General features: G+C 39.1%; 2 protein-coding genes across 6 annotated transcripts in view; one reads left to right on the top strand and one right to left on the bottom strand.

The window, feature by feature from the left end:
* lama5 (laminin, alpha 5) overlaps positions 1-12,884 on the top strand; it is a 72,123-nt gene extending 59,239 nt beyond the window's left edge. For all 3 annotated transcript variants that reach the window (XM_047806974.1, XM_047806975.1, XM_047806973.1), the window contains 22 exons: positions 52-237; positions 838-980; positions 1,081-1,257; positions 2,991-3,130; positions 3,248-3,395; positions 3,722-3,855; positions 5,312-5,474; positions 5,565-5,702; positions 5,852-6,012; positions 6,224-6,356; positions 7,409-7,552; positions 7,645-7,775; positions 7,868-8,029; positions 8,136-8,268; positions 8,373-8,530; positions 8,629-8,818; positions 9,890-10,039; positions 10,134-10,278; positions 10,922-11,052; positions 11,178-11,271; positions 11,460-11,579; positions 12,233-12,884. In XM_047806974.1, the coding sequence (XP_047662930.1) occupies positions 52-237; positions 838-980; positions 1,081-1,257; positions 2,991-3,130; positions 3,248-3,395; positions 3,722-3,855; positions 5,312-5,474; positions 5,565-5,702; positions 5,852-6,012; positions 6,224-6,356; positions 7,409-7,552; positions 7,645-7,775; positions 7,868-8,029; positions 8,136-8,268; positions 8,373-8,530; positions 8,629-8,818; positions 9,890-10,039; positions 10,134-10,278; positions 10,922-11,052; positions 11,178-11,271; positions 11,460-11,579; positions 12,233-12,381 (3,230 nt within the window). In that variant the 3' untranslated portion in view covers positions 12,382-12,884. The remainder of the gene's footprint in view (positions 1-51; positions 238-837; positions 981-1,080; positions 1,258-2,990; positions 3,131-3,247; positions 3,396-3,721; positions 3,856-5,311; positions 5,475-5,564; positions 5,703-5,851; positions 6,013-6,223; positions 6,357-7,408; positions 7,553-7,644; positions 7,776-7,867; positions 8,030-8,135; positions 8,269-8,372; positions 8,531-8,628; positions 8,819-9,889; positions 10,040-10,133; positions 10,279-10,921; positions 11,053-11,177; positions 11,272-11,459; positions 11,580-12,232) is intronic.
* On the bottom strand, positions 12,880-22,563 carry adrm1 (ADRM1 26S proteasome ubiquitin receptor). 3 transcript variants are annotated; one of them, XM_027144842.2, is made up of 10 exons: positions 22,433-22,563; positions 17,291-17,501; positions 16,932-17,048; positions 16,051-16,174; positions 15,041-15,127; positions 14,601-14,682; positions 14,150-14,400; positions 13,423-13,580; positions 13,230-13,332; positions 12,880-13,124 (listed from the first exon to the last, which is right to left on the bottom strand). In XM_027144842.2, the coding sequence occupies exons 2-10, from the start codon at positions 17,498-17,500 to the stop codon at positions 13,018-13,020; spliced, it is 1,239 nt and encodes a 412-aa protein (XP_027000643.1). In that variant the 5' UTR covers position 17,501; positions 22,433-22,563; the 3' UTR covers positions 12,880-13,017. The 3 variants fall into 3 exon arrangements, with proteins under 3 accessions (XP_027000643.1, XP_027000644.1, XP_027000645.1); XM_027144843.2 differs by having other exon boundaries at positions 15,041-15,124; XM_027144844.2 differs by having other exon boundaries at positions 15,041-15,121.
* Between the last annotated feature and the right edge of the window lie 708 nt (positions 22,564-23,271).

Raw genomic sequence — 23,271 nt, 5'->3', positions numbered from 1 at the left:
CTGTACTTAACTGATTTTGAAAAAGAGCAATTATATTATGTGTATGTATAGAGAACACAACAAAGGATATTCTGGCAGCTAAAAAGGCAGCAGAGATGGCTAACAGCACAGTGGCGAATGTTCTGGAGAAGCTGACTCCGATAAAACAACAACTGGAGGAGTGGCACCGAACATATGGATCAGCCAATATTACTAATGATGAATTTAGTAATGCACTCAGCCAGGCCAATAGCTCAGGTGTGTGTCTGTGTGTGTGTGTGTTTTGTGCAGCTTTTCTTTACATTTTAAAGCACCAACATATTTCCCTTTGGACCTTGATGTAAAGGATAGAGTTTCAGCGTAAGCAAAAATGAGCTGCATTAATAATTGTCAGTTACGTCAGCGTGTCTACACTCTCTGTTAACTGTCTGTTTAGCCAAGCTAAAGAGATGAGATGGGGCAAGCACTTCCTTAGCCTAATAGCTGAATCTGAGCTGCTGAGGAGGAATATCTTCCCTCGGGCCATCAGACACCATGACACAGACCATAAAGTTCCCTTAGGTCTTTAAAAAGACTCACTCACACTGCACTGTAGTTTTACTGCCACTACATTTAACACAGCTGCACATTTTATACATTTGTACACATTCCAAACAAATATTTAACAAAATTATTTCCTTTTTTTATTTTTAATTCAGTTATTTTTTTCAAGGAGGAGTAGGCCAGGTTTCATTTCATCTCTGCATGTATAATGTATATAAGTGTGTCTGTGTATAAACTGTGTATAAAGTCTTGAGACTTGATCTTGAATAGAAGGGTGTAAGGGGGCCAAGTATGACAAAGGTGTGTTATGTGCAGTGGAAGAACTCAGTGATACCATTCCACGGTTGATGAAGAAGCTGGACCGCTTGCAGAATCACTCCATCCAGATGTCCAACATTTCTGAGAACATCCTGAGAATCCGTGAGCTCATTTCTGAGGCCCGCAAGGCTGCTAGCAAGGTACTGCAAACTTCATATCAAACTTTAATCGTAATAAACTTTAATGCAATAAAAAATACATGAGCAATCATTTCATATCACCCTGCCTATTGATCATCAGGTCGGCGTGTCGATGAAGTTTAACGGGAAATCGGCAGTGCAGGTGAGGAATCCCAGCAATCTGGCTGACCTCGCTGCATACACTTCCCTCAAGTTCCACATCACTCTCCCACAAGTTATACGCAAACGGCGGCAAGATACCAACAGCCAGTTTGTCTTCTACCTGGGCAACAAGAATGTAAGTCAATTCCCTTACTCTCTTCTTGTGTAGATACAACTACAATAGAATGGCATGAGTAAAATATAGGAAAATACACCCAAACCCTCAAACTTACTAGAACTGGTCATCCCAGTGAGTCAAATCTTTTGATTCTTTTTACCAAGATGTTGTGTTCAGACTCTCATTCATTCACTACCCCGTTCCACAAATTACATCAGTGCGCCAGTAAATGGCGCCAGTGAGTGTCTTTTTAGATAAAAAAAAGTTTTCAACAGACTATCAACAGATCTATCTATAATCCACAAAATGATTATTTAGGTATTTATTTAGTTTTGAGAGAGTCATTTGGTCATTTGAAAAGGAGACATTTTTCAAACATTGTATGAAGAAGTTTTCAATGCTACAATAATTCGAATGATGCGATGAGCAAAACAATGTCGACACATAAAGCTTGACTGAGAAATACACACTTTTCAAACACACTTTTCTTGTAGTGAATGAACAACGTCAGTGAGTCAGCCAATTCTTGTTCATGCTATTACACTGCTTTTAAATTGGGATCACACTTTGTGTACAGATTCTTTTACTGCACAAAATATTATTTGAACATTCAGTATTTACACCGGTCGGTCGGCTCTGTTTCTGTTACTGTTTATTGTCTTTTGTGTATTGCATTTTTTGTACTTTTTGTATTGTCTTGTAAGTTAATGTCTGCACTGTTTTTTGTCCTGCACTGTCTTTTGTCCTGCACTGTCTTGCTTGTCTTGTCCTGCACTGTTTGCACCAGGTTGCACAGTTGCACTTTATGTGGCTAAGACTACTTACATGTCCTTAGCCCTGTCTTTGTTTTATGTAGCACCTTGATCCTGGAGAAACGTTGTCTCATTTCACTGTGTACTGCAACAGCTATATATGGTTGAAATGACAATAAAAAGCTTCTTGACTCTTGACTTGACTTGAGATATACAACCTCTCTAAAAGGTTACATTTGCTTCATGCCCTCTGCTCCTCCTAACCCATAAGAACTGAATGAATGACTTGTCTTGATTGTTAGCGAGTCCCAGAGCAGTCCTATTAATCACAAACTAGGTCCTTCAGTTTGTATTGAACCACACAGAATCATTAACGCTCTTACGGGCACGGGCACGTTAGGGAACAAAAAAAAATGTCAGCAAATGGAAGTGAGTAAGAATAAGCTTAAAATATTCAAAAACATTGATTCATGAAAAAGAACACTGCTAATAGTCTTATAATAGACTCTCATTACTTGAATTTCTACTATATGAGCCCTTGATAGTAACAGTTTCTCATTATTAAGCTGGTAAATTCAGTATAAAGAAACCTATGAGTGCTTTGATCACAAAAGAGTTGGGAAACAGAGGTTGTTTCCTGCAGAATTTTTGGCCCAATTGACTAATCATGTTAATTAACTGAACTACCACTGACACTGGTGTACCAGCATCGGCCATATACATCTCTGTTTATGTGCATTTATTAGTTAGAGCACAGGGTAGGTAATCCACCTAAAATACACTTTGTGAATATTATCATATTGTTTTAAACATTATTTTAGCAGGTTAGGTTAATGAAGCAGTTGAGTGTTCAGTAATTGAGTGTTCTGCCATCTAACGTCATCATCTGTAAAGATATTGCAAACTAGAGGTTTTTGTTTTGTAGAAGTTGATGTTGCTGACCCTGAGTATAGAACAAGTGTGTACATGTAAAAATTGTGCTTCGTCTGTGTGTTGTAGTCCAGTAAGGAGTTTATGGGGATGATTCTGTCTGGCACACAACTACACTGGCTTTTTAATCTTGGGGATAAGACAGCAGAGGGGGTGATTAAAGATGAAGTTCGTTCAGATGGCATATTCAACAGTATGCTTCTGGAGAGGTGAGCAAAATAACCCTTACTTATTTTCTTCATCATGATCATCATTGTTCCCTGTCATCATCGTCAGAGAGAGCATGTGTGAAAATTGTGTTATATCCATGCTTTGTGTGTGTTTAGGATATTGCAGTATGGTCAGATGGTGATGACTATAGAACAGGGACGATCAGTTAAGCAGGCTGTGGAGGCAGAAGGAGATCTTGGCCTTCTAAACCTCCCTGCTGAGGAAACAGTCTTCTACGTTGGGGGCTATCCCAGTGACTTTGTGGTACTGTTTGAGATTGCTAAAATTTAAGTCCCTCCAGGATTTCTTTTAAAGTTTGTAATGCAGCTTGTGGAGATTTTTGTGCTGTTCTTATGTTGAACACACATGAATCAAAGAGGGATTTTGTCAAATGCACATTGTGATGCATCAGGGCTCAAATCTGAGAGAAAATCTGTGATCATTTTGAAAAGTTGCAAGCTGTTCAAAATATTTCCACATTTGCTTAATTTCTCTGGTCACAAAATCATGAAATTCTGGAGGGAAGTTTTTAAACTAATTCAGAATTCCTTCACTAGCTATATGGTGGTTAACATGTTGTGTCTTTACAGCCCCCTTCTCAGATGAATCTGCCTTATTTCAAGGGCTGCATGGAGTTTGAGAGTCTGAATGAGGAGGTGATCAGCCTCTATAACTTTGAACAAATCTTTCAGCTTAACACCACTGAAGACAGTCCTTGCCCTCGGTGAGTACAGTAGACTTGGAGGTTGCACACATCGACACTAAAGGGTTAAAGGAGCTGTCTGAGATAATAAAATGACGTTTTATGCAGAGAATAGGTATTGTTTTGGATTTGGTATTTGGTTGTATGATTAAAAAAATGATAAGGATAGTATTTATATACTCTTACAGTACCAGCCAGTAAAAGAAACATATCTATACCTGATTATTCATGCAGATATCCATCCGAAGGTCCATGGCATGGCTGTTGGTGCTAGGCAGTGTAACTTTATAATCACTCACTGGCGACTCTAACCAAAACTGTACAGCTAAAGATCAGAAAAACCACAGGAGATGTTTTAGTATCAGACTCAGACTTTAGTATCAGTTGATTGTATTGCTGCTTACTGGATGCTCTTTTGTTTTTCACACTCTTTAAAAAACAGCTGTGTGTAAAAATCCTAGGAGATCTGAAAATATTCAGACCAGCCAGTTTGGCACCAACGAACGTGACATGCTTAAAGTCACTGAGATCTCATACTTCCCTAATCTTTATGTACAGTAGATTTATTTATCTGTTCCAGAGCATCCAGATATAAAATTTCAAACATAGCTCCATAAGATGATACATGAACTAGAATCATTTATTAACTGGGAAACTTCAGTGTAGCAGTTAGGTGGAGATTAGACAGTATTATAATGTTTGAATGCTCAGATAACGGCACCGGGGAGAGATCAGCATCCACCATACATCATGGTTAAAAAAAGAAATCACATTCGCCTACAATTCTGTTTTTATTTGCAAATTTATTTATTTATTTACAGTTGTTTAGTTCTCACCAACATCTAGAAAGAATTAACTTCCTTTTCCATAACTTTTAACATAACTGTATATGAAGAGGACAAAAGATGGCTAGGTCCTGTGGAAGGATGAAATCACAATCAACATTATTCAGCATTATTCAGGTGTATCTACTAGCTAGACAAGATAAGCAAAAACACTAACCAGCTAAATGCTCAACAAAAAGTATTGTAACTTGTTCATTTATATACTGTTAGTGAAACTTTGGCCAGTTTTCAGGTTTGATCTTTCTAAAACATCTCTCTGAGATTGTGTACTGGTATTAAAGCATTCAGATTATCCTGCTTCTTACGGGCTTGCTCAAAATCAAAACTCTATCTTTTATCACTGTTTTTTTTTTGTTTGTTTTTTTATTATCTACAAATACTGTATAAATGCAGATAAATATTTATTCATTTAAAGTTTAACCTCTAATAGAATGATTTGCAATGAAATATTTCTAGCAAAAAACAATCTCATGTATTTTACAGTTGTATATTAAGAGTATTAAATACAACTTGCGTATGGCTGTGAATAATACTTCCTTTGCAAAACTGCATTTGTATAATGGATTGTCCAGTAGCAGTATACTGTTATATACAATACAAGCATGATTGATTGTATGACTGTTTTATCATAGGCCTAAGCCAACAGTAACCCAGCCATGGATAGAAGATGCATCATACTTTGACGGCACAGGCTATGCTGAAATTATTCCTAAGCCTGCGTGTGCAAAAGCTCGCTTTGAAGTGGATATTAAACTTGTCTCACATAATGGAATTCTGCTCCTGCTTCGCAATGAGGTCAGACATTTGCATATTAGCATTGACAATACAATTATGAACCCCACTGTTAAAAACTGTGCTCTCCCATGACTTTTCTCAACTCCACAGACTAAGTTTGCGTGTGTGGCAGTGCTCGGAGGGCGTGTGAAGCTTTTCTACAACTTCAATGGAACGTTTGTGGAGGAGGAGGTACAGAAAGACACAGATCCCAAAATGCTCTTTGTCAGTGACACCACCGCCAAATTAGTAAGTCACTTGTACAGTATAGCTGAACAAGTCTTCTCTAATTTCAAATAGTACTCATAGACTGGAATCATCCATGTATATGTTCATCCATTCATATATTATTGGAAGCCTTTTATATGTGTATAATTGTGTATATAATTTGTGTACAGGTAGAGGTCATTATTCCTGTGCGGGGATCAACATTTGAACCTTATAGACTGCTGGTGAGAAGACAAAGGATGCTGCTGTACCAGGTCGATTCCACAGACATCCCCTGTTTCACAGGAAACTACTTCCTGGGTGGTGTTCCTGATGACCAAATGCCTGAAAGGTGAACACTGAACCTGACATGTTCTCTACTGTCACTTTCATTATATGATAAAGATACTGTATGTGAATCTTCACTGGGTGTGGTGTTGGGATAAGGGTAGGTTTAACACTGCTCTAGAGCAGTGTATATTCTGTAATAGAATACCACATCATTGTGTGTGTGTGTGTGTGTGTGTGTGTGTGTGTGTGTGTGTGTGTGTGTGTATATACAGGCTGAAGAGTTTGTTCCCTAAGCAGGGTTCTGTAAAGGGCTGCTTCAAGAACATTAAAGCCATGGGCACTTTCGTAGACTTGAAGATCATGAAGACGTCAGGCGTCAGCTATGGTTGTCCTGATGACCTGTTGGTGAGAACACTATCCATACACCTGGAAAAAAAATACAAGGATTAGACAAGAAGAGGCTCCAGAAATGTATTTACAAATACATACAAGCATCCATCTAATAATATTGTACACTATATGGCCAAAAGTATGCGGCAGCAAAGGTGCAGTTACCTAAACCTTTCCAGCACCACAATACCTTTGTGCACTAAGTGAAGTTAATATAAAGACATGGTACACCAAGGATAGTGTGGAAGAAATCAGAGTCTACACAGAGCCCTGACCTCAAATCCGCTGAGCACCTTTATGCCAAACATCATTAAGCAGCCTCTTGTGGTCTGAATGAACACATACCCATAGCCATATGAGTTTTGTAGCAGCAAAGTGCTGAGCATCTTCATTTTTGAAATGGGATGGTCAATGGTCATTTTTAGCCCACTTACATTCTCTTCAGTTTAGTGACTAAATAGGACACTGTTCAAGCACTCTATATATTCCTTTTCCTGTTGAGTGCAGATGTTTACATGCCATTAAGACAAAATTAAGAAAATAACAAAAAGGTTAATAAAATGGTATTTAATAAGGTATTGAAGACCTTATAGATCTTGTAGATATTGTAAATTTATGTGGAAACCTTAATATTACATTGAGATAAAAAGGAGGACACTTTTGAGCTCATATAATTTAGATTTGAACAAGTGTTAGATTTACAGTTTAATAACTCCTATCCCCAGCCTTTGCCTTTATAACTGACTCCAACTTCTTTCATATAATCTGAATTGTATGGGACTGTTTTTGATCCTCCCAGATACATATTTGACACTCACCAACACGTGTCCTACTTTTTCTGCATTATTTGGCCAGATGTATTCCTATTTTTCTTGGCAAATCTGAAACATTTACAGATTTTATACACTTCCCACATCATATCAGTTACAGAGACTAAGAGGGTCATGGAGCTAATCAAGGAACAAGTGTCACATTTGTAAGAAAATGGCATGCTTATGGAACTGTCCTTGGTGCTGAAACAGTTGAAGGGAAATCATTAATTGCGCTCATGACTGTTAACTGCACAGGTGGCTCGGGAAGCTCATTTTAGAGGGCAGAGTTATCTGGACCTCATGCTGGACAATCTGCCGGACCTTACAGACCAGTTTTATGCTGGTGTTGGCTTCAGAACGGAACAGAGAAAAGCACTGTTACTCCACCACCAGGCTCAGGTACTCTTTACAGATCAACTTTTCAAGCCAAATGTTACAACACTATTAAAGAGATTTGTATCTAAAGGTTTTGCCATGTGTTTTCTCCACAGAGTGGGGTGTGTCAGGTACAACTGGATGATGGCCATGTGGTGGTGAGAGCTGGCAATAAACAGGTCCGAACACAGAAGACCTACAATGATGAGATGAGTCACTATGTGGCTTTCTATAGCAACACAAATGGGTACAGCACCAAACACACTGCTCTCACCCTAACACTAACCTCACTGCCTGGACATGTGTGAAATACAGTATTATTTGTCTGCCTGTATGTAGCCTTCGTGTATATATGGATGACATGCTGGAACTCAGCCCTAACACCGAAATTTCAAGCACGGATCTCCAAGTACCAATCGGGGAGGTCTATCTTGGTGGCACACCTGTGTCCAGTGATATTGCCAACCTCACTGGGTGTCTCCGCAACATTTTTATAAACAGGTAGGACAACAGGAGGGTGCTGGACAACAGGAGATGAATAATGTGTAATGAATGAATCTATTTATTCATATATTATTGACACTATTTTTGCTTAAATTACCTTTAGGACTACATCATCTCCAACGGCAGCAGTAGACTTGCTACTAGCCAAAGAGAATGCTGATGTTGCAATGGAATGTCCTGCAGCTAAGAAACCACAGCAGATACTGGCCTCACCTTCACGCCTTAAAAACACCAAGGTACAGAACTGAAAAAACTTAGATTCCAGTTAAGGTCCTTCCTGCAATACCTATTGTAGTACATGGTTTATATATGTATTTATGTGTATGTGTGCGTACATTAGGGAAAGCACAAAAAGGCTAAGGGAGCACCAAAAAGCCGCAGTGCCCGAGGTTCCTGCCAGGGGGAGTTGTCTGTCCGAGAGCCAAATGCCTACTACTTTAGTGGATCTGCCCACAGTTACATGCAATTTGATTTGGATTCTCCAGCCTTCCTCAAGACGTGTGTTCTTCTGCTATATTTCATCTGAATTTAGATTTGTTTTCACTTATTTACACTGTCTTCTGATTTCAAACCAAATGCTGTTATTTTGTCTCTAGGCCTAACGTGGCAATGGCCGTTCGCGTGAACTCATCCAACGGGGTCATCTTCTATGCAGCACCAGAGAAAGGAAGGGCATCATTAGCACTCTCTGTGTCTGAAGGGCACTTGAAATTGCTGATTACCGGAGGGAAAAGGAAATTCAGCATTGTGACCAGTGCCAAGTATAATGACAACCAGTGGCACACGGTGAGTTTATAAGACAAAACATAGGTATGTGTCACCTTGAGAATACCATCCATACGGTGAAGCATGCTAGTGGTAGCTTCAGCATCATGTTGAGAGCCACTATCTTGGTTGCTTCTCTGATACCCCTTTTCCACCAAAAAGAACTGGGTGCTGGTTTAGAGCTAGTGCTGGTGCTGGTTCAAAGTTGGTTCCACTGACGAGCCTTCTAAGAACCGGGTTGTCTTTCCATCGTCTAGAGAGCCATCACAGAGCCGAGTCTGACGACACTGTATACGTGTCACGTTACACAGCAACTTTAGCACAGCAGCGGCAAACACAAACACAGCACCAACAATGGCGGATGTTGCTTTACTGTTAATGCTCATGGCTTTGGCATCCAAACGCGGCGAATCCAACGTGTACATGAAGCTCCATGTAATTTGTACAAACTGAGGTTGTAATCGAGAATAATGGAAAGTACGTAACATTATTTTATCATTAACACAGAAAAAAGGTATCATGTGTGCTGATAATTGATCATATTGCGGTAAAGTAAAAGTGTATTAAACATAGGTATACTTAAGGTACATTATTAAAGCACTAACAGTAGCCCCACACACAGCCCCTGACACAAACGGTTCTAAAGTCTAGACCAGCAATGTTTTGGGGCTACTTAAGAACCACTTTTCCTGGTGCTTTGGTGTCGAAAAAGAAAAAAGCCGGTGCTTTGGTGTCGAAAAAGAAAAAACTGGTTCAAAATTAGGCTCTGGAAAAGGGGCATGAGCAATCTCCTCTTTATTTGGTCACTGACTTGCTGGATCACATCCACTAGGCAAGGTCGTGGTTGCACCATATTCTTACAGATTTTTGCATAATGGATTTTATGGCACTTCACAGAATGTTCAATGTTTGGGATCTTTTTTATAACTAAACTCAGATCGTTTTTAAGATTTTCTCTCAGATTTGGTTTCATACCTCAAAAGTCAAGTTCAAGGTATTGAATACTAATCCAAGGCACTATCAATTGTTCCCGGAGGCATCAATACATTAAATGAAAAATATTTTTCTGCTTTTTTCTGTATCTTTTGTTAGGTGTTTCTGAGGATTGAGAAAGAAAAGGCCAGTCTCATAGTAAATGGCATTAACGTGCAGAGCAGGAGGGTGTCTTTCTCTGGAGAGAAAAATGCACTGAGTGGTCCAGTTTACATCGGTGGCCTGCCTTCTGACCACAAAGCAGCAGAGGTAATCTTAAAAATTAATGTTCAAGTCCTGAGGACACGTCTGCTGACTCCAACACAAGGTTTTCTCTCATTTATGTCTTTCTTAATCCCTCTAGATGGGCTTTGTAGGCTGTATAAGGGATCTGAAGGTGAGCGAGGTGCTGCTAAGCCCCGCCTACAGTGTGGGGGTGGTACCATGTTACCAGGAGCCCCTTCAACCAGGTGTCTATTTTTCCAGCCATGGAGGACACATCGCTATTGGTAAGCTGCTCCCAGTCTTGAACAAAGCAGGCAGAGTATCTAAAGCAAACTATTAAATCAGTTGGTGTAGTTTTAAAAGTAGAACTGATGCTTACTATACCAGACTACATCAAATCGAGTCTCTCAAAGTGCATAATATCAGTGTTTTCATAAGTCATGGACATATTAGACAATTCACAATAGATCGCACTACTAACTCTTAAAGCAGTTTTTTAAAAAAAAAACTTGTTTACTATGTGTTTAACATACTAGACATACTCTTCAGCTATTAACAGCTTACACCCTTAACGCTGACCTTTTTAAGTATCACATTTTTTCCACAGAAGTAATTTTGATGCTCCCCACAAACAATACTTGTGCTGATTTAGGACAGAGACATTAGAAAGGGAAAGAGAGGAATACCATCATCCCACTGAGAGAGTTGGGACAGTCAGGTTTTCTTGGCATACCGGGCACATATCTGTAGCACAAGATTTAAACTCCCACATTTCCTTTTGGGTAACCATTATTTTTAAATCAAACCATTTTTACTCACCCCTTCCACAGTTGCAACTTTAGCTGGCACAAGGTACTGACACGGTTATCAGTGTAAACAGTTAACCAACGAGACATTTAGATTTAATAACATGCTTCTTTGTGGTAGATGAGTTACTAGCTCTGGGTCGCGATCTGGAGCTGGAGCTGGAAGTTCGTCCTGTAGCAGACTCCGGGCTTTTGCTTCATGCTGGAGTCAAAAAGCGTCAGCAGCTTACTGTCTACCTCAACCAGGGAGAGGTGAGCACACCAGGCCTGCAGCAGAGCTGTACATCTGGTTCATTTCCCCTGCTTATGCAGTTTGCTAACAGTTGTTTGAGTGTCTGTGTGTTGAACTGAATGATGACCTGGTGTTGTCTGTGCAGGTGTTTGTGTTAGTGAACAGTGACAGTGGAGAGTTTACAGTTTCTCTCAAACCAGAGGATTCACTGTGTGATGGAAACTGGCACAGTATATTTAGTAAGTATTACAAAGCCCAACACTAACACTAAACATCAGCCACTAAACAGAATGGGATAGTCTATACACACACACACACACACACACACACACACACATTTATATACTGTAGATGCCCTGAAACTAAACTGAAAATAATAGATACATTTATGCTGTAGCAGTTCTACATACTGTCTTTCATTTTATAGTTGAAAAGAAGAGAAATGTGATCCAGATACGTGTGGATGCCATGAGTGAACACAGTGTCAATCCCAAACAGAGCAAATCCAATGGAGCCAATGTCACAGTCTATCTGGGCAACGTACCAGGTATGTTACCTACTCATGTTTACACCCGATATTGAGTAGAGCTGAAATGTGAAAAACTTCAGCAAAGTCATGGTTTCCATAATATTCCTTAGTTATTAATATATTCAAAAGTGAAAATTGGGATATTTTTTTTAGCACAAACCAACCCTGCTTGTAACACAGAAAATAAAACTGAATCATGTAATACTTCAAGAGTCATGAAATAAATCCCAATTAAGTCCACTTCAGTACCAGATTGTAACACTTTAATAATGTAGAAAAAGTTATCCTTACACAACACACTGTATGAACTCTTATGAAGTTCACTTACCAGTTAGATGTATTTTGTGAGTATACTGTATCCCAAAACCACCAATCTCTGAACATGGACCACCAAAACACCAGCATGGAACATTATTAGGGTGCATTTTGTCTACTAATCGAAAGGTTGCGAGTTTGCTGCCAGGTCCACTTAGCGGTCACTGTTGAGCCTGAGCAAGGCCGTTAACCCTCAATTGCTCAGTTGTATAAAAAAATGAGATAATGTAAGCACTCTGGATAAGGGCATCTGCCAAATGCTGGAAATGTAAATGTAAATTTTTCTCCACTAACAGTACGGTGCTTTGATATGACTACTGACACTAAGGATATTTTCCTTCTTTGCATTTTAATAGATGCGGTGGAAGCTCCTGCTCTTCCATCGTCTCTTCCCCCGTACCACGGCTGTATAAGGAAAGCTGTGGTAAATGGCCGAGCTGCCACGCTCTCCAAACCTCAGACTATTTCTGGAGCTGTGGCTACTCAGGGATGCCCTGCCATGTAGCCGGCAACCCCACCTTCAAATTCAAAATACCTAAATGATCAAATCAGCAGGTGGTGGGCTTTACCTATGTGATAGCTAAATAACAGATATTTATATTCTTTTCTTAAACAAACATCTATACGTCCAAGAGGTCTGCATGAAGCAAAGGTACGATACGTCTGTGAGTAAGAGTACTGTATGGTCAATTACATGATTAGGGCATTACCAGTCTAATTCAGCAGTACAGTTGTTTCGTAAAATCTTACTGATATTTCTAATCACCAGCATTCCGGAGTAAGGGGCCAATCATATCTAAAGCTATATTATTCCTTTAGGTTTTTACTGAAACTAGAACTGGAAACGTTGAGTTGAGAGCTCACACTGATGATCAGATCACACACACACTGCACTTTGTCATATATGATCACCAGAGTTTAAAATTTAATTATGAACACTATTTTGTGACACTTTTAAATCACCCCTAAAATAAATAAATAAACAACTGTGTGGCACAAAATCTTAAATATTCAGTCAAGTCTTTAATTGTTTCAGACTGATGAAACATACAGGCATACGTCTTCGATCTGGACAATTCATTAACAGACACTAGCTGGACATATAATCTGACATACATTTTTATTTACTGACTTTTATTAACTAGTCCAGACTCATGTCCTCATCATCGTCCTTTTTATCTTTGGCCTCATCGGACTCGTCCGTCTTTCCGCTGCTGTTCTCCATGGCTTTAGCAAAAGCCTCCACATCTGCAAACAAACACAGCAGTATAAAAAACAAAGGCAAACTAACAAATGTATTTTAAAAGATGGTGTTCATTAACAAAATAAAGACAAGTACGTGCTATGTCGTACCCCCTTTGTTAGCTGCATCTACTGCATCTGAAGGCAGTCCAAACTGGTTCATGAGAGGACCGAGCTGCCCAGACGCTAGTGCACTGCTGAACATGCTCATCGCCTGCATATACAGGATTTCTTTGAGAGACTAGTTTACAGTGTTTTACAGTGTGTGTGTGTTTGTGTGTGTGTGCGTGCAGACGTGCATTACCTGCTGAAACTGTGGCGAGGTGAGTGTATTCTGAATTTCCTCAGCACTCTGTGGTAGTGACTCTCCTGAAGGCAGGTATGGCAGGAGTCTCTGCTGTATATCAGGATTAATTAAAATAGGAGCCATAATATCAGGAGTCAACACACTCGCCAGGTCCACTACATACATACACACACACACACACACACACACACATGCATGCAAAGAAAGAGAGGGAGAAGTATATCTCAGAAAAGAAGCAATTAATCTAAACATTCTGACAATGTCTTCTCTAAAATCTCTTGACTACAATACAGCACTGTACAATACATGACCTTTTCTCTAAGTCCTACATCTGTCTAATAAATAAAGCCTCATTTTAAAGCTATTTAATTAAAAAAAGAATGTGAAAGTAGAAAATATGGACTGAGGTTTCTTGATGTTCCGGTAAGCTATGAATTATAAATCATTCATTCATATTGTGTGAAATAATTAAATACTATTTTTTGGGAACTAATCCAGTGACTGAACAGGTCATTAATTTAATTAGTCCAGATTTTGCTTCTCTAATCAAGATGTCCTTTACTCTATGGTGATAAAGGTTTCATTATAGTATAATGGATAGTGTAGTATAGGGTTATTTATGTCTGTACTTTTGAGAGTCACAAACAGCTGGAACCAAATTCCTTGTATGTGTCAACACACTTGGCCAATAAACCTGATTCTGGTAAGTTCTGTCCTGTCTCACCTCCCTGTCCCTCAGCACTCATGGCAGGCACGTTCATTGTGGCCAAGATGCTCTGCAGGTCACTCAGCTGGATGGGCTGTGTTGGACTCCCCACTGCTGCTGATAGGGAAGAGCTTTGGGAGGCTGGGGTCGTGGGGGTCAAAGTTGGAGAGTCTGTAGAGGTCGCAGCGGGTGTCAGTGGGGTGGGGGGTGCCTGAGTGGAGCCCAAACGAGCAGCAGATCCAGAGGACGGTGTGGCAGCTGCTGACTGGCTGTGTGGGTTTTAGAAATACAAGGATTATCATTTGGCAGCTTAATGGCAAAGAGACAAACTAGGAGAAAGCAAACGTCGTAGCAGTACAACAGTAACTCTGTTGAAACCCTTTTAAACACACCTTTATTTTTATAGCAGAGGCTGCAGTGAAATACTCACTTATTTGGATAAACAAATAGTGACATTAAATATAAGCACCTGGAGGTGGAACTGCTACTGGTTGGACCACCACTTCCTAACAGACTGGCCAAACCTGGTCCGGCAAGCGCACCAAGCCCACCTGTAACACACACAGTTATTATTTATTTTCTTTTTTTGTTTAAAGTAATCGTGCTCACTAATATTTACAAGTATTTCCTTTTATTCTTTTAAACCAATAATGTGAGAAACATTCCATAAAATATTCTCTGTTTTTTTTGTTTTTTTTTAGCAAAAATGAAGAAATGCATCTGAACAGTAAAGGAAATAAAAAACTGCTCTATCTACAGAAATATCAGAAGTTGCCAATTATACAATGCTCTTTAATTTCACTCTCACACTATTTCCTGATCTTGTTATTTCCATTTTTTCACATCCACACACTACATGACCTTGTCAGCCAGCTCCATAGTGTGCGGTGACCTGTCAGTATCACTCACCGAGTCCACCCAGTCCTGTTGGGCCAATCAGCTGCATGAGTTGGTTATGGCTCATGTTGCCCAAGAGGTTTTGCAGGCCACCTTCTCCTAGGCAGAACACAATTTCATCAAATCACCGTTTCCACATAAACACTATATACAAACTTTTATACCATCTAGGATTTAGCAAAATTTGTGCTTTTTGTAAAATTTTTTAGTGAAACTTAAATTTTTAGTAAGTATTTTGTTTAAGACAGAAAACTACTTGAAAAGACATGTGATTCTTATAAGCTTCTTTCAGTATAGATATATTACGTTTAATTTCTCTGATTCTTGTGGAAATTGTCTTGTCTCAATGAAGGCTTTGGTTGAATGCAAATCTTGGCCTGAATCTGTGATCATTCGGAAAAAGCATTGTGTGTGCTCTAAACAGTAACACACTGAGTTCACATAGCAAAGATTTACTAAATACCCAGCTTTCAAAACCAGGGTTTCCCCGCAGCACTTTGCAGTTTGGGCGACCCACCTAAGCTGGGAAGCTCTATCGCCTTAACTAAGTCGTCCAAAAAAAATATTCCGCTGCACAAAAGGCCGTCAAGTACATCTCGGAGAATAGCGCAGATGAGCTTCACACAGCAAGCGAGCACGAGTGCCACACGGCCGAAATGAGAGAAAGACGTGGTCCGTCAATGTCTGGAGGATAACTAGCCAGTTGATAAAACGCGTGTACGCAAACTTTTGAATGTTGTTTTGCACTTTCTTATTTATTATTATATGTTGTTTAAATTTTATATTTAGTGTTAAATAAATAATTGTTAAATGTAGTAGAGTCTGTGGTCTATCTCACAAAGAAGCGCCGTCCTGCCGCAAGACCCGCCCAACCCTAACGCCTTAACTAACAAATTTTCTACGGGAAACCCTGAAAACCCTATACACACATCATGTAGTAGACATCTGGTAGATAAGGAAATGAATAATCCTTCATGTTGATGGAGAAAGAGTAACAGTAGCTGTGTTGTTCAGTGTCCCACCTCCCAGAGCAGAGAGCTCGTGTCCACCGCTGCCCCCGCTGCCCAAAGAACCTGGCATTGGTGGGTTGTTCAGATACTCGTTCACTTTGCGACAGTACTCCTCGTCTTTGTCCGTTTTGGGCTCCTAAAAACCAAGTGTGAATTCACAGCACTGCATATAACAAATAACAAGAGATTTCAGTACTTTGACTTTTAAAAACTGAGTGGACAAAAGTAAGCTTGTACTTGAGTTGAGCTGCAACAGATGTTCAATAAATTCATCAAATTTAATCATTAAACTTTCAAGAATTGTTTTTCTATTAAAGCTGTAATTTCCATAGACATTTTCCAATTCAAGAGTGTGTTCTACTTACACAATGCAATATGGTGCAGGTTGAATCTAGATTTTAGATTTTACTATTGCTCAGTATTGTCAGTTTGATCCTGTTTATGGTTACAGTCTTGTGTGGAGTTTCTCCGTCTTAGCATGGATTTCCTCCAACTATCCAAAATAAAGTGAGTGGGTGGTCTGAATGTTACGTTCCTCATAGGAATGTATCTGCCCTATATCACCTTATCCAGGACAAATCCTGCTACTTTACACTCAGTGTTCAGTCTATAAGCAGCTCCACTGCAACGCTGACCAGTAGAAAGAGCTTACAGAAGATAAATGACTAAGTAAATTATAAAAATTAATGAATGAATATAACCATGTAGCTACGTTCAACCAAAAAATGATGGAAGACTGTCTGCAAAACACCTAAATGTCATCTGAGGAGTAGAGACAAGGTCATTTTAAACTCCAAAACAATCACTAGTCCTTGAGAGTTGCACTGTATTCTCCCTATATCATTCACACAAGGCTCTGAGTTTACAGTATCTACAGGATGCACTTTACTCACCTGCATCCAGAAGAACAGCCTTTTAGACCCAGCCTTGAATTTAAGCACATACACTCGTCCAGTAGTGCACTGGCTCACCCTCTTAAACTCACAGTCATCAGGGAAGATGATCAAGTCCTGCACAAACCAAAAATGCCATGAGACATAAGACAACTGTGAAGCACGTGTACGAAATGTTTTATTTTCATGACGTTAAATCGGTTTGCAGAAAAATGACAGTCTACCTCAAGCCGAACTACAGATTTTTTGTTATCCCCAGACCGTGTAAACCCGACCAGCTGCAAACTAATACAAGGTGTAACTTAAGATTAGCCAAATAAAGGAAAGTGTTCTTGTGTGGGATATGACCAGGTACTCACATCATCCACATTGCCAGTGGTTCTGTCCTTCCAGCAGAAATGAATAAGCGAGTCGTCTGTCTGCTGGATGTAGACGGTGCCTTTACGCTTGTCCGGAGTCACTGTGCTGCCCTTCAGGGTCATTTTACCTGCACGAAACTCCACCAGGTATTTACTGGATGAGCTACGTGAGCCCGAAACCAGACTGGGAAAGAGTGCGCCTGAGGACATCCTGTACAAGAAGGAAGGCAAATTAGTTTTATATAAAAACAAGAAGAAAAAGAAGAAAACACAATGAAGAAGAAGAAAACACAATGCAATTTTTTGTCTCATGTTGCTGTTCATGAAGCACATTTCTCATATTAAATAACACAAGACACCCAACAGATTTGAGCTGCTTGTTAGAATAAGTGCAAGTTCATTCACATGACATAAATAAAGCACAAAGTCTTTATAAGATGCCCCTTTCAAATATACTTCTAGCTTAAATGTCATGTAATAGTGTGCAGTTACACGTGTGTATTTTGTATGTGGGAGAAAACAAACTGAAAGTATAAACAGTTTTTTTTTATTAATGCCATAAACCAACAATACAATGAGATATATTCTTTAAAGTACAAATACACAGCAACTAAAATAAAAGAAATAACAACAACAATGCCAGAGGACAAGAACCAAATGATAACAAACAAAAGGAAAAGGGTGCTACCCTATACATCTTATCTGCTTACAATATTATAAGCTCGAATTGCCTTTTTGCTTCGACAATTACACAAAACAGAACAATAAAGCTTGAAATCATGTTTAAAGCAAAGGAAATTTGGTTTGGAGTCAGACCATTTCATTTTATGAATGGTAAGTTTTCCCATAATATTATATATATTTTATAATAATATAATATCAACAATTGTATGAAATATGCCTTCTCTTCTTCAGTCCCATTGATCATTAAAGTGCATCATTATATCCAGTCCACTCAACTGCAATTCAATGTTTAATTTTTTTATTAATTAAATTCTCCACAAATATTTTTGTATGTATGCAATGGAAAAACAAATGAAAAATAGTTTCCTTTTCACCTTTACAGAAATTACAGGAGTAATCGATATCTAATTTAAAATGTTCCAGCACATGTTTTACTGGGTATATTCTATGTATTATTTTAAAAGAGACTTCTTTTACTTTATTATTAACATAGAATTTATCCACTGTTCGCCAAAAGCTTTACGCCAATTCACATCCCCATACACAGAAGACCCGAAAAAAAGACTAATTTTACCCTTAATATCTGTAAAAATTTAGATCTTCCTCCTGTAATGCATTCCTCAGAAGGATCAATACTTTTTGGGGAATTACATCCATTACAACAGCAAATTCTTTAGATCTAAATGGTATTTTAAATTTATTAAAAAATTCTCTATATGTCAATACATTTCCATCATTATTTAAAAGCTGACTAACTAATATAATATTGTTTTCAACCCAGTATTCAAAAAAAAGAGATGTATTTTTGTAAAGGATGTCTTTGTTGTTCCAAATATAATATCTCCTAGGTGAAAAGTTATGCTTATAGGCCAGTGTCCATGCCATGAGAGCTTGTTCATGAAATTTTGCAAGCGTAACCGTTTTTTTTTCGATTGAATAATTACACTTTAATACAAATGATAGGTCACCCAATTGCTCGGATACATAGTTGGGAAAGGAGTTCCAAATACTATCTTTATCCTTTAAATGTTCATTCATTCATTTTCTACCGCTTATCCGAACTTCTCGGGTCACGGGGAGCCTGTGCCTATCTCAGGCGTCATTGGGCATCGAGGCAGGATACACCCTGGACGGAGTGCCAACCCATCTCAGGGCACACACACACACACACACACACACACACTCTCTCTCATTCACTCACGCAATCACACACTACGGACAATTTTCCAGAGATGCCAATCAACCCAATCGAACCCCCAACCCTGGAGGTGTGAGGCAAACGTGCTAACCACTAAGCCACCGTGCCCCAATCTTTTAAATATTGAATAAGCCAATTTATTTTAAATACATCATAATTCAACAGTTCTAAACCACCATGATCTTTGGAATTAAGGCTTGTTTTTCCAAATAAAATCAAAAAGCATTTTATCTAATTGTTTGGGAACTTTAGGGGGAATGTCTAATGATAATGACACATATACTGATCTGACAAAAGCACCCGCCCCTAAACTGACAAATCCCTTTGTAACCACATATTAAACTTCTAATTCGTTTTGTTAATAATTGGATTAAAGTTTAAACTATTACGCCGATATTCATCTTTACATATAACAACTCCCAGATATGTTATTTGATTTGCAATTGGAATATTACAGAGATTAGGTAAATGACAATCTTTAAGAGGAAACAGAACTGCCTTATTCACATTCATTCTTAGCCCGGATACATGTGTAAAATCTTACTTAAGAAAAGTTGGCCTCATTCACAGATTCAAGTTTCCTGAGTCAATAGCTCTTGAACTAAAGGGTGTTACTACACAAATAACACCTCTTTTTATCGTAGTAATGTAAAGAGTCAGCTACAACCAAATTATTCTCAAAATCGTCTTTCCTCCGTGGTGGACAAAATAAGTCTCTATGTGCAGACGACTGAGAAACAGATTCCAAGGGACCGTCTGCAAAACCCGAAAAGCGAATACAAATAACTATTTGTAGCACAGTGTACTGTCACCAAATTCAACTCACACATCACTGATGTCCTACTTGATGTACTACAACACTTATTTTGGCGAAATGTTTTTTTTTGTTTAATTTTTATGATTTTTTACAATTTTAAAAAATCAATAGCTTTACTGCAATACACTATACTGTCACCAAACTCAGAACATACATCACTGATGTCCTAATTGATACACTACAACACTTTTTGGGGGGAAATGTCTTTTGTTTTTATGATTCTTCATAATATAAAAAAATCAACAAAAAGACATTTCTCCCAAATAAGTGTTTTAGTATATGTATTAGGACATCAGTGATGTGTGTTATGAGTTACAATGTATTACAGTAAAGCTGTTGATTTTTATATTATGAAAAATAATTTTTTTTTTAAAAACAAAAAAAAAAAAAAAAAAACATTTCCTCAAAATAAGTATTGTAGTACATCAATTAGGACATCAGTGATGTGTGAGTTGAATTTGATGACAGTACAGTGTATTACAGTAAAGTTATTGACTGTTTTTTGTATTTGCTTTTCGGGTTTTGCACTTTGCAGATGGTCCATTGGAATCTGTCTCTTCGGTGTTCGCACATAGAGACTTATGTATTTTGTCCAACACGGAGGAAAGCTGATATTGAGGAAAATTGGGTTGTAGCTGCCTCTCTACATTACTGCGATAAAAATGAGGTGTTATTTGTGTAGTAACACCCTTTAGCTCAGGAGCTATTGACTCGGGAAAATTGAATCTGTGAATATGAGGCCAACTTTACTCAAGTTAAAATATTTTATGCATTTCAGTGCTTTAATGATTTCATTCCTATCTTTCACAAACAAGGCAGTGTTTCAAATCTGCAAATTGACACAACTTTAATGTTTTTCCTAATGTTGTCATTCCTAAAGTATAAACATGAAGTAAATAAAGAGGCTGTTGGATGACGAAGCACCATTAGCTAGCAGGCTAACAGCACTGCACACTAGCTAGCAGGCTAACAGCACTGCACACTAGCTAGCAGGCTAACAGCACTGCACACTAGCTAGCAGGCTAACAGCACTGCACACTAGCTAGCAGGCTAACAGCACTGCACACTAGCTAGCAGGCTAACAGCACTGCACACTAGCTAGCAGGCTAACAGCACTGCACACTAGCTAGCAGGCTAACAGCACTGCACACTAGCTAGCAGGCTAACAGCACTGCACACTAGCTAGCAGGCTAACAGCACTGCACACTAGCTAGCAGGCTAACAGCACTGCACACTAGCTAGCAGGCTAACAGCACTGCACACTAGCTAGCAGGCTAACAGCACTGCACACTAGCTAGCAGGCTAACAGCACTGCACACTAGCTAGCAGGCTAACAGCACTGCACACTAGCTAGCAGGCTAACAGCACTGCACACTAGCTAGCAGGCTAACAGCACTGCACACTAGCTAGCAGGCTAACAGCACTGCACACTAGCTAGCAGGCTAACAGCACTGCACACTAGCTAGCAGGCTAACAGCACTGCACACTAGCTAGCAGGCTAACAGCACTGCACACTAGCTAGCAGGCTAACAGCACTGCACACTAGCTAGCAGGCTAACAGCACTGCACACTAGCTAGCAGGCTAACAGCACTGCACACTAGCTAGCAGGCTAACAGCACTGCACACTAGCTAGCAGGCTAACAGCACTGCACACTAGCTAGCAGGCTAACAGCACTGCACACTAGCTAGCAGGCTAACAGCACTGCACACTAGCTAGCAGGCTAACAGCACTGCACACTAGCTAGCAGGCTAACAGCACTGCACACTAGCTAGCAGGCTAACAGCACTGCACACTAGCTAGCAGGCTAACAGCACTGCACACTAGCTAGCAGGCTAACAGCACTGCACACTAGCTAGCAGGCTAACAGCACTGCACACTAGCTAGCAGGCTAACAGCACTGCACACTAGCTAGCAGGCTAACAGCACTGCACACTAGCTAGCAGGCTAACAGCACTGCACACTAGCTAGCAGGCTAACAGCACTGCACACTAGCTAGCAGGCTAACAGCACTGCACACTAGCTAGCAGGCTAACAGCACTGCACACTAGCTAGCAGGCTAACAGCACTGCACACTAGCTAGCAGGCTAACAGCACTGCACACTAGCTAGCAGGCTAACAGCACTGCACACTAGCTAGCAGGCTAACAGCACTGTTACTCAGCAGGATTTAGCACTAAACAAGCTAGCTTTAGGGAACTCGCGCTTTTATGCTGTTTATGTTGGGAAAATATCACTATGCTGATTAGAACTGACAGCGTTACAGACATGAGGATGTCAACATCAGCATGTGAGCTTTAGTGACAGTCACATAGAACAGCAATCAGCTAACGTTCATGTATCAGAGCTTTACAGCAAGAACAACTTATTATCGTTTGTTTACCCGTTTCACATATATGTAGACACGTATTTAATACAAATGCACATTTAAAAAATGCATCATACCTTTAAATTAGTTCATGTGTCCAGAAGTCTAATGCTCACTTTAAATGGGCAAGCCTACTAGATTAGTCTGTACTGAAACTTCCGGGACGCACCGGATAGGACGTGTGTTAGGTCCTAAATCTAATCTGATTGGTTAATAAGACTGTCTATTTAATGCGCCACAAGGTAAATAAAATGTTAAAAATAAATAAATAAATACATTTTTTTTTTTTTACATTTTATTTACCTTGTGATGCATTTATTTAAATTGTGACTCATACAAAATGTTTTACATAAAATGTAAAATACGTATATAGATATATATATATAGATATATAATTATTTTTTACGTATGTAAAATGTATTGCTTTTTTTACATTTTATGCAAACAATGCTGGAAAGATTTCAGGATGTAAAGCAACTTGAGAGTCACAAAAAGCTGGAACCAAATTCCTTGTGTGTGTCAACACACTTGGCCAATAAACCTGATTCTGAATCTGATTCTGAAGAGATGAATAATTATGAGAGATTCTATAAAATGCAGTCCGTTAGTTTATTTAGTTCGGCTCTGACAAAGCTATTCCACAAAACAGTTGTTTACATGTAATTCACAAGACAAAATAACTGAAATGACGCAAATTCAGTTAAAAAGATAACACCCCCTCACCAGTCACTTAAACAGGAACGACTGTAGACTTGCTCATTATTGCACAACACTTCGTGAGGAAGATGAGCTACAAAAGCAGAAGTCTACGCCAGGTTCCACTCACAGAGATCACGTCCCTCCACATTTACCATAAACATTAACTGACGAGATTTCATAAATATTAAGCTTTAATTTAGTTGACGTCTGTAGCGAG

Source organism: Tachysurus fulvidraco, chromosome 23 (genome assembly GCF_022655615.1).
Source record: "Tachysurus fulvidraco isolate hzauxx_2018 chromosome 23, HZAU_PFXX_2.0, whole genome shotgun sequence".
Taxonomy (NCBI): domain Eukaryota; kingdom Metazoa; phylum Chordata; class Actinopteri; order Siluriformes; family Bagridae; genus Tachysurus; species Tachysurus fulvidraco.
Note: the sequence above shows the minus strand (reverse complement) of the source record. Positions and strands in the feature narration are given on the sequence as shown.